At 48.2% G+C, this 12,039-nt stretch overlaps 1 protein-coding gene across 1 annotated transcript in view; it reads left to right on the top strand.

The window, feature by feature from the left end:
* KIF1C (kinesin family member 1C) overlaps nt 1-12,039 on the top strand; it is a 912,154-nt gene that overhangs the window by 771,421 nt on the left and 128,694 nt on the right. The window contains exon 17 of the mRNA XM_086946204.1: nt 2,744-2,838. Within this exon, the coding sequence (XP_086802330.1) occupies nt 2,744-2,838 (95 nt within the window). The remainder of the gene's footprint in view (nt 1-2,743; nt 2,839-12,039) is intronic.

Here is a 12,039-nt window from a genome sequence, read left to right as displayed (position 1 = left end):
AGATTGTGCTGCTTACCCTGTAAGCATCAGTCCGTTGCATGTAGTGCTGTAGAGTCACACTCTCCTCCCTGGAAGCCTTTCTACACGTACCATCACTATTCTATCCTACTCACTACTTCATACCTACTCTCACCCACTGGGCGAAAACAATCTATCATTGGAGTTAGTGCCCATTGGCATTCTATACTAGAGGAAAGGTCAGAGAAGACCGTGTGACTCTTGTGACGCAGAAGTCTTATTGGAAGAAAACAAAGTTGCAAAAGTTGGACCCCCAACACGAGATGGCAGGAGTATGCAGAGCATGTGGATCTACAGCACTACATGAAAAAAACAGATCCTTTAACAGGTAGTCTAGCCTTAAAATCGTTAAATGCTGTGTGCCTGCTACAGAGATACACCAATGTGGTATGGGACATAGCCCATATTGTTCTTTCCAATTTTTTATATCACCTTAAGGAGCATTTTTTTGAGTTAGTGAGGGACAGTTATGATTTGTTCGATCAATTTATAAAGGCCGGTCTGGACATAGATGAATTTGTTGCAAAGGCTATGAGGTTTTCAGTGGTTGTTCATCGGCGCACCTGTTCGAGATCGGCAGGGTTTTTAAATGGTGTCCCGGCAACCTTGATGGATCTTCCTTTTGATGGAACTAAGTTTTTAGGGAATAAGGCAGAGTCTGCTTTTTAAATGTTTAAGCAAGCAGAGCCACAGTTCGTGCTCTTGACCTTCAGTCTCCCCAAAACAACTACCACCAGTGTTGGAGCTTTTCTGGCTTCTGAACGCGACTCAACTTTTGGCAGCATCAGACCACAAAATCCTAGCAACAATTTCAATACCCTCTTTTCCAGCAATGCAGAGGCAGGGGCAAGGCCGAAGGTCACAGCACCAGGCAGGCAACCACTTCCTACCACACATCACCAGAGAAACCGCTCTAGTTTGCCCTTGTTGGAGCAAGTGAGGCCCGTGGGAGGGCGGGTGTACTCCTTTCTATAGGTCTGTTAAGCTATAATTCTGAACTAGTGGGTTCTTCACGTTATAGATAAGAGGTATGCCCTACACTTAAAGCAGGCCTCTCTCTGGATCCCTTCCCCACAGTCCCTTCAAACTGAAGACTACCTCACTCGGAGGTGGTAGCCCTGATCACAAAGAAGCAATGGAGTTGGGGCCAGCGCAGGAAATTAGGCAGGTCTGCTGCTCACAGTACTTCATGGTCGTGAAAACAGATGGTGGTCTTCATCTAATCCTGGAACGTAGGTTCTTAAATCTTTTGCTTCTGAAGAAAATGTTCAGGATGCTGTCTTTGTAGAACGCAAGTTCTAGGCTATTTGCGTTATTCGTCAGCATGTTCTACTGTATGAACCCCATTTAGCACAATTTGGTTTCTTGTACTCTTCCGCCAATATCCACCTGGTGGTAATATTGACATGCAAGAAGAGACTGGATGCTTTAACCCCTTTTCTATCAAAGATTGGTCAGAGTGTTTATGAAGAACCTGCTCTTGGATATCCACACCTTACAATAGTATCCAACGTTGAGCTCACCTGCCTTGATGAACAATAATTTTTAGAGTTTTCAAAGAACAGCACTTCAGCATGCATCATGGAATGCTGCTTTCTTGATCACATTAAGAATGATTGCTTGACTGCAATCCCTTTTGTTAAAGGAACCATTCTTTAAGTTCCACATAAATGAAGTGATTCTCGTATGTAGAGGTATTTAGAAGGCAAATTTGATCAAAACAAGAACTTCTACTTTGGTTGGCGTGCATATCAGTCATAATAATACTAGTCTAACAATGAACAGCGTATTAGTCCGTATACACCCTTTAAGAGGAATGGCTACTCTTCAGTGCTGTTTGCTGATGTTCCACTTATAGATCTGCATGAAACAGCTGTTTTATCGATGGGGCCGACCTTCACCAAGCACTATTGCATAGAAGTGAGAGCAAGTGAGGATTCGTCAGTTGTGCAGCTGGTGCTGCAGAACCTTTTCAGACAAGATGAGCCTCATCCCTGCCATCTGATTTCATTGCTATTCTTGCTGACTAGTGATAGCTCAAGGATGTGACGTTACAAAGGGTCCAGTGCCAGAGAAGTAAACATTACTTACCTGAAACTACAGCAGAATTGGTGTTACTCAAAGACAGACGTGCAATCATCCCTTCCCCTATGCATGAGGTTCATCCTAATCCTTTAATATTTTCACTGTGGTACAAACGTCTTTAGCTATAGAAATGAATGTGGAGAGTGGAGCAGAGTCCCTTTTGGATCAAATTGGGCCACATAGTGAGCTGATTTAGGGTCTGGCGGATGGGTACTCTGGCACAACCATGACAGACGTCCCAACCGCCTTATAACAAATGCATTAGGATATATAATGCACTTGTACGGACGTGGACGATATATCTGGCTCGTGTGTGACCTGTTCGCTAGGTCAGTTGCCACCATGTTAAAAGTGGATGTTAACTGTTATGCTGTTTGATATAACTTCAGAGGATGCCAAGTCGAATTATGGGAATATTACAAGTAAGCAAATCCCCTTCAGATGCCAGTGCTGGAGAACTGTAATATAGGTCAGTATTTTTTTCATTAGAGTTCTCTGCAAATCTGAAGCTTTTTTAAAGGCAACAGCAGTTACATTCATTATTTACTAATGCTTGAAGTGTTAGTATCTGAAATCTTGCAGCATGAAATGGAACTGTTCACTTGGATGATTTGACCTGTAATCTTTTTATGTTTTCCAGAGTTGGCCAGGTGGATGTGGATATTAAGCTGAGTGGCCAGTTCATCAAGGAGCAGCACTGCTTATTCCGCTCGTGCACTAACGCTAATGGAGAAGGTAAATCTTTTGTTCTCGGCCATATGATTCCTGTACCATGATTAATATCTAGAGCTCAACTAAACAGACAGCCTTTGCGAAGCTGCAGCCACCAGCGGTCACATATTGACCCTAATGCTGTGTGGAGTCTAAACTGAAATACATTGTGCTTATCTGGTCTCAATTAAGCAACTGGAAATAGTGGTGTGCATGCTCATAGCAATGTGCTGTATAGTATTGTTGGTGACTTTAAGATTTTTCTGTGCTAGGATTCCTTATTAATAGTTAAGTACTTAAGTCCTATGCTAACAATCTATGATTTTTGCAACGTATAGGCATCAAATGAAATATTGCTGCCTTATTTAATCTTGAACTTTTTAATAGGCAACGACTTCTAGTGAGGAATTCTTAAACTTTTAACATATCAGAATAGAAGAAATCTTCACCAAAGGGAACTGTCTTTTGGATCAGGGAAACTCATTCTAAATTTCTTCCCAAAGTCTATCAGAACCTCACAGAGTGACTTAAGACAGATCTCTTCACTAACCCAAACTTCTCAAAGCACCTTCAGTCCAAAAGATCACATTTTAAAAGTACTTGAATCCCACCCAAGGCCTTTAGCTCAGAGTGAAATAAAACAATTAATTTGAAATACAAAAATTATTGAGGTATGGCCGTTGCTAAAATTAACATGGTAACATCCCATGTTTCTGGAGGTGGCCTCTCCTCGGTGCAGCTGAAGCTTTGAAAAGGGCCTATTCTCTTGTGCAGCGATAGACGCTCCCTGGCAAAGACCTGAACCGTGTGCGTCCATGAGAGCTCAAAGGAGGCCAGGCGACCCCTCTTGGTTTTGCACTCAGACTTGTGACACCAACCTGAGATCATATTGTGTACCATGGTAAGGAGGAACTCTGTGGCCATCACTGGTAAGGAGATGCATTTAACCAGCTCTTCTGCTACTCCTGCCATGGGAGCTATGAACCAAGAGATTGATTCTATGGAAGAACGACTGAGCAAAAGAGCGGTAGCTGAGGCCTCTGGCAATAATGCCAGTTTTGATCCTACTATTCACACCTTGCTTCCTACGAGGGGCTGCACCTGAATTGGTGGAAGTAGGGTACATCCATTCATTCCAAGGGGCCACTTTCCTTTGAGTCACTCGAAACAGAGGGACAAAACTAAGTTCTGATTCACCCAGGTTGCCCCCCCCACACTCACACTCACACACACTCACTCACTCACCCTGGCCAAAAAAAAAAGACTCAGTGCTTATACTACGGGGAAGAGGAAAACCTGCATCCAGACTAACTACGAATGCAGCTATTTGTTCGAGGCATGTGGGCTGCTGAATTCATATCTGTGCATAGATCGCCGCCTAGTGTTGGGTCCGGATGATTGCACATTGTTGTCCTGGAAGAGTCTTCGAAGTATCACAACATAGGTGGCTCCTCCCCTGGACTACAGTGCTCATGGGCATCTCCTCCATCCCCAGATTGTTTTTTTCCGCCATTGGGTTCGGATGTGTTTCGGTTCCCTCTGTCGGAATCGGTAATAGTTTAACTTTCCTAACTCGAGACCAAAAGGTCTTTAGGCTTGGCGTCGGTATCGTTTTTCGTTCGGGTTTGACTATTCTTCAGCTCCGAACTCTTGCTGCCCTTCCGCGTGCTGTCGGCGCGGACGGGCCTACACGACGCTCCAGACATGGAACGAACCCCGTTCAAGAGGTGCCCGGTGTTCACCTCCAAGTATTCACACCTCGACGTGCACCCAGTGTGCAACAAATGTCTGTCGCCGGACCATGATGAGACCAGGTGTATGGCCTGTTCAAAGTTCCGGTGTAAGAAGACTCTCAAGCTTAGTCGGGCCGCTAGGCTCCAGGCCCAGTTATCAGCGCCCCCGCCAGACAACATCTTCGAAGAAGACGTTGGAGACGACAATGTATTTCAAGTTTCGGACTCTAGCCCGGCGTCGGAGGAGGAAAACTACGACGCGGGAGACGAGGAGTTTGATGAAGTCGTCGGTGAGGTAGGGGACGACGATGGGGCCATTGCCACCGTGGAGGATAGCTCAGAGGAGGAGCATCCTCAAACTGACTCAGGGGTCAACCCCCATTATACGGCCCAGGTCGAGGGATCGCCTTCGGGCCTTACCCAAGACCTTGTTAATTGTCCCACGGCCTCGCCTACGGGCCCGGCCACGGACGTTTCTGATGTGCCACTCCCGTTAAAGAAAACGAAAGTGAAGCCATCGGGGTCCACGCCAACGGTTTCGAAACCGAAAGTGAAAGTCGCTCTGGTGGGACAGAAGGCTCCAGAGGCCTCGAAGTCAAAGAAATTCAAAATGGCCGACAGCAAGAGCCACGCCAAGATGGCCGACAGACCCCGGTGTCGAAGCCGAAGACGACCGACGCGGCCGCGTCGGTGCCGAAGGTGGTCGAGGTCGATGACCCGAAGAAGGCTCCGAAGAAGCGTCAGGGCGACGCCGGAGCTCTGGCTGCGCCGACTCCGGCCGTGAAGGCCAAGGATGGTGATGTGTCGGCTCCTAAGACCGTGCCTTTCGCCGACCCGACTCCGGACTCGGGGAAATCGCTCGAGCAGGTCCAGCCCTCTCCGGCCTTGGCCAAAAAGGTCATCGAGTCCCTGCAGAGGATTTGGAAGGACGCTGAGGCTCCCGAACCGAAGGATGTGGTGCCGAAGCCTACACCGAAGCCGGCAAAGGCGCAGACGCCTATCCGCTACACGCTGCCGCCGAAGACGACGCCGAAGGCTTTCGCTCCAAAGCATGGGGCCGGGGTGCCTTTGAAGGTGGTGTCAACGCCCAAGGTGTCCTTGGTGGTGCCGAAGCCTCGGCTCCAGCCACTCGCAGATGAGGAACGTCGAGAGGTTATCATCGATGCCAACACCGGGAAGCTCTCCCTCCTCAAACGGAAGATCACCACGGAGCCGGTGTTGGAGCCTTATCGTATTCCACTCAAAAACAAGAAGGACTCTGCGGGTACTTCTGCCCCTATAGAGCCTGCATCTCCACATAATTTAGAACTTTCGCCGACGCATTCGAACGCTGGGGAAGGTGTCGGAGATGAAGAGGACGAGTACAATTATCCAGCATACTCGGATCCAGAGGAGGTGCATGAACCTTGGTCTGCCGGAGGCGACCCTGAGAACCCTCGTCGGGTCATGAACCGCAGCTTTTTGCAGCAACGACTTCTCCAACGGAGGACTCTGCAGCCTTCAACGCTCTGATTGAGAGGGCTGCAGCTAATCATGATGTTGACCTTCATTCAGATCCTGTGGATGTCGACTTTTTGTTTGACACTTTCTCAGTGGCTGAGAAGTCAGTCAAGACATTGCCTATGCTAAAGGGAGTGCTGAAACATGCGCCAGAGGTTTTCAAGGAGCCCACTCGGGCGCGAGTCATCAATCCTCGTATTGATAACAAATACAAGGCAGCGCCCTCGGATCCAACTTACATCAAGGGGCACTTGCCACTGGATTCTTTGGTGGTATCCAACGCACGTAAGCGGGCGAACTCGCAGACCACGGGTGACGCTCCTCCCCCAGACAAAGAGTCGAAAATATTTGAAGCCTCAGGGAAAAGGATTGCTGCGCAGGCAGCTAACATTTGGCGCATTTCAAGCACGCAGGCCCTACTTGCACGCTACGATAGGGCGCATTATGACACCCTAGAAACACTTCTGCAGCACTTGCCTGATCAGTACAAGGAGGCAGGGGAGATGTTGATTCAGGAGGGGAAGCTGATCACCAACGCTTCCATCAAATGTGCGCTGGACGTGGCTGATACCGCCTCCAGGGCGATCAACACTAGCGTGTTGCTGAGGAGACATGCATGGCTTAGAATATCAGGATTCAAACCAGATATACAGACAACCATCCTGAACCAAACAGTTAATCCTGACCACCTGTTTGGCCCCGAGGTGGATGCGACACTTGAAAAAATGAAGAAAGACACGGACACCGCCAAGTCTATGGGGGCCCTCCAGTCTCAGCAGTTTCGGGGTGGTTCCTTTCGCCGCTCCAATAACAGAGGCACCTCAAGGGGTCAGGCATCACAGTCCACACAGTATTACAAGACCAACACCCAGACCTCATACACCAACAAGGGTAGAGGTGGTTACAGGGGCAACAACGTTAAAGGCAGGGGACGTGGAAACAACAGCTCCAGGTCCTCCACCGCCAACAAACAGTGACGCCTTGTCACTGCCCCCCGACCACACAACACCGGTCGGGGGGAGACTCCAGCAGTTCCTGCCCGCGTGGAAATCCATCACCACGGACAGGTGGGTCAAGTCTCTTATCCAGTACGGTTACTGTCTGGAACTTACTTCCACTCCACCAAACATACCCCCAAGAAGCCGTCCTATGTCCGGCGAGCACTTGCACTTGTTGCAGCAGGAGGTTCAAGTCATGCTGCAAAAAGGGGCAATAGAGCTCGTCCCACTGCAAGAAAGGGGAACAGGAGTTTACGCTCTGTACTTTCTGATCCCCAAAAAGGACGGATCCCTAAGGCCCATCCTGGACCTCAGGCCCCTCAACTGGTACATTCTATCGGAGCTCTTCCATATGCTCACGTTGCAGCAGGTCCTCCCCCTGCTTCGACAAGGGGACTTCCTGGCTACGCTAGATCTAAAGGATGCGTATTTTCATATCCCCCTGCATCCTTCCCACAGGAAGTACCTCAGATTCACGATCCAAGACCAGCACTACCAGTTCAGGGTTCTGCCTTTCGGGGTCACCACAGCGCCAAGGGTCTTTACAAAGTGCCTGGCGACTGTGGCAGCGCATCTACGACGCCAGAACGTCCACGTCTATCCCTATCTGGACGACTGGCTCATTCAGGCAAAGACAGAACAGCAGTGCGCGGACCACGTGTCCCGCACAATTCACCTCCTGCACGATCTGGGATTCTCGCTGAACTATCCAAAATCCCATCTCCAGCCCGCCCATGTACGGCAGTATCTGGGCGCGACTATAGACACTCTGGCAGCCACTGCGCAGCCAAATTCAGTGAGAATCGCCAGTATCCAAACACTGATCCAACGATTCAGACCTCAACACTCGCTTCCAGCGAAAGTGTTCATGCAGTTGATAGGCATGATGGCCTCCTGCATCTCCATCGTCCCGCACGCGAGACTACATATGCGTCCGCTTCAGGAGTGCCTAGCACGTCAGTGGACTCAGGCTCATGGGCAACTGACAGACCTAGTGTTGGTGAGCGGTCGGGCATACAACTCTCTGCATTGGTGGAATCCACAAAACCTTTGCAAGGGCCGACCATTCCAGGAGCCTGTGCCACAGATTATCCTGACAACGGCCGCTTCTCTCCAGGGATGGGGAGCGCATGTTCTCCACTACACAGTGCAGGGACTATGGACACTACAGCAAAGGAAGATGCACATCAACGTTTTGGAACTGATGGCAATCTTCATGGCCTTGAAGGCCTTCAAAGTACATCTGTGCAACAAGGTCGTGTTGATCCGGACGGACAACATGACAGCCATGTACTACATCCAGAAGCAGGGGGGCACACACTCTCCGCAGCTGTCTCATCTGGCACAGAGCATGTGGAAGTGGGCCATTCAGAGGAACATCTTCCTCATGGCAGAGCATCTCCCGGGCAAGGACAACCAGATGGCGGACCTGCTCAGCAGGCACAGCCACCAAATGCACGAGTGGGAGATACATCCATCAGTACTCCATCCGTACTTCCAAAGGTGGGGTCATCCAGAGATCGACCTGTTCGCCACAAAGGAGAACGCAAAATGCCAAAGCTTCGCCGCCAGGTTCCCACACCCGCAATCGCAGGGCAATGCGATGTGGATGAACTGGTCAGGCAGATTTGCGTACGCTTTTCCCCCAGCACCTCTGATACCGCTGGTGGCACGCAAACTCAGGCAGCACTCGATGACTCTCATCCTGGTTGCTCCAACGTGGGCTCGCCAACCATGGTACACCACGTTTCTGGAACTCTCCGTGGTACCGCATCAAAGGCTTCATCTCACGCCCAGCCTTCTGACGCAGAGCCATGGCGACATTCAGCACCCAGATCCGCAACAGCTCAACCTGGCGATCTGGCTCCTGAAGTCCTAGAGTTTGGCTACCTCAACCTTCCCCCCGATTGCATGGACATCATTCGGGAGGCAAGGAAGCCCACTACTAGAGCTTGTTATGCGGCTAAATGGAAGAGGTTTGTCATTTACTGTGTAAACCACAATATTGACCCGCTGGATGCTTCCATTCAGAACATCATTTGTTACCTGTTCCACCTGTACCAATGCAATTTGGCGTACTCTTCCATCCGCATTCACTTGTCTGCAATGGCAGCATACCTCCAGAATAGGCAACACCTATCACTTTTTAAGGTCCCTGCTATCAAGGCTTTTCTGGAAGGACTCAAAAGAGTCATTCCACCACGGACACCACCAGCTCCGGAATGGAACCTCAATGTGGTTCTTACAAGGCTGATGGGTCCTCCCTTTGAGCCACTGCACTCTTGTGAGCTTCAGTTTCTGACTTGGAAGGTTGCTTTCTTGGTAGCAATTACATCGCTACGGAGGGTTAGCGAGTTGCAGGCGCTCACCATCCAGGAACCTTTCTTCCAAGTACACGCTAACAGGGTGGTACTCCGCACTAACCCTAAATTCTTACCCAAGGTTGTATCTCAATTCCACATGAACCAGACAATTGAGTTGCCAGTGTTTTTTCAAAACCCAGAGTCGCTGGCGGAGCGGATGCTCCACACCCTTGACGTTAAAAGAGCCTTGATGTACTACGTTGACAGGACAAAAGATTTTCGTAAGACCAAGCAACTTTTCGTTGCTTTTTCCTCGCACCACAAGGGAAGCGCTATCTCCAAAGCTGGGATCGCTAGGTGGATCGTGAAATGCATTCAGATCTGTTACGCTAAGGCTAAACGCACTCTCACAATTCCACCGAGAGCCCACTCCACCAGAAAGTTGGGGGCCTCTATGGCTTTCCGAGGTAACATTCCCTTAGAAGATATTTGTAGGGCAGCCACATGGTCTACCACACATACTTTCACAAAACATTACTGTGTAGATGTGCACTCCAAACAGCAGGCAGCTGTTGGTCAGGCTGTTCTCAAAACACTTTTCCAAACTGCTGCAGCTGGCACGGGCGGCCGCCAATAATGGGAGGACTGCTATGTATTCTATGCACAGATATGAATTCAGCAGCCCACATGCCTCGAACTGCAAATGCTACTTACCAGTATGCATCTGTTCTTGGCATGTAGGGCTGCTGACATTCATATCGCCCACCCTCTTCCCCGTCGCCTGTAGCAGCTGCAGTATTCATATATATATATATATACATATGCTCATAGCATGGGCATCACTCACATACTTCACTCCATCACTGCCAATAGCTAAAAACAATCTGGGGATGGAGGCGATGCCCATGCGCACTGTAGTCCAGGGGAGGAGCCACCTATCTCGTGATACTTCGAAGACTCTTCCAGGACAACAATGTGCGATCATCCGGACCCAACACTAGGCGGCAATCTATGCACAGATATGAATGTCAGCAGCCCTACATGCCAAGAACAGATGCATACTGGTAAGTAGCATTTGCATTACTTTCAAAGAGAGTGATGGGGCGAATGGTAGAGAATCCTTGTTAGCCTCAATTCACGAATCATTGGATAGCATGAAGGGATGGATAATAAAATGTATGGATCTTGTTGTTGGTCGCCTTAGCGCTATCGAAGATAATATCGCCAGTTCTAATGCATATGTACATTCTCACAAGGAGGCTCTGCCTTGTTCTCCAACGGACCGGTTAAGTTCTGCTCTGTCCATTAGACCTGTAGTCAAGCTAGGAAATGCTATGCTTAGCAACCCGTTTCCTGTGAACCTAGGTTTTGTTCCATCTGCTAATACTGCGAGGCCCTTGGGCATTTCATTGAATAATAAATATTCCTGGCCAACCATTGGGCAGCCTTTCTCACTGCAGCTACTAATGGAATCCACCCAATATCTTGTAGTTCTTAAAGGTGTTCTATTGCTAAGACCCCAAAAATTGGAGAGCCAATTAGCGGACAAAGTAGCTCATTGGCTGAAGGGTTGTGTTCATTTTGATGACTAAGGGGCATATGTATCAACCGAATTTTGACTCGCAAATTCTGCGAATCGCAAAAAAGACGCGTTTGCGACTCAAAATTCGGAAAACGGTATGTATGAGGATAATCGCATCGCAAATTTAAGGAATCGCAAAATTTGCGATTCCTTAACTTTGCGTAAGCATTTAAGGAATCGCAAAATTCGATTCCTTAAATGCTATGCAAGAAGCACTCTAGATTTGTGATTTCTCCTTAAGAAATCGCAAATACCAACAAATTCAAGTTTGTGTTAATTTGCGATTTCTTTTACAAAAGCACTTTTTGGCATTTATGAAGGTTCCATGTGGTGCTTATACATGCCCTTAGGGCATGTATGTGCGCCATATGCGCACACATGTTCGTTTCAGGGGTGCATCAGGGTGTTCGTATGACACCCATGCACCCGTGAAATTCTCAATTTGCGATTCTCAAATTGCGAATCGCAAATTGAGAATGACTTCCCATTCATTTCCTTGGGCCTCCTGGCCCATAGAAATGAATGGGAAAGTATTCCTTAATTGCGATTTCGCAATTCGCTAATCGCAATTAAGGAATACTAAGAATTCGCAAAAAAATTGCGATTTCTTTAATACATCCCGTTTTGCAATTCTGAAATAGCGATTTCTAAAAAATCGCTATTTGAGAATCGCAAATGAGGATGTTGATACATATGGCCCTATGTGCATTACCAGATTTATATGGTTCGGTGAGTACCAAGGATTGCGAACAGTCAGAAGTCTAATAGCAATGATTGTGTTGTAGTTAACGTCAGAGATTCTGTTGTTGTACATCATATTTTTTATAAAATCTCTTCATCTTTGCTTGGTCCTAGTAGGATTGAGGCGGGTCTCTTGGGTTATTTTTATAGACCTGCACCTCTTCTTCCTATCTCTTCTGCTACTAACTCTAGCTTTCCGAGTCAGGGTTCTCCTGTACGGACCTGCTCAGTATTGGTTACTAATAGGTACGCAGTATTGGCTCAAGATATTGCTGTTGATTGGCCTCCTAGGAACTTACCATCTGGGTCTGCACTCTCACCTGATCACATTAATTATTCTACTCTATCTACTCATTGTTTGGTGACTC

This window comes from Lissotriton vulgaris, chromosome 12 (genome assembly GCF_964263255.1).
Source record: "Lissotriton vulgaris chromosome 12, aLisVul1.2, whole genome shotgun sequence".
Classification (NCBI taxonomy): domain Eukaryota; kingdom Metazoa; phylum Chordata; class Amphibia; order Caudata; family Salamandridae; genus Lissotriton; species Lissotriton vulgaris.
This window is presented reverse-complemented; position numbering and strand designations above follow the sequence as displayed.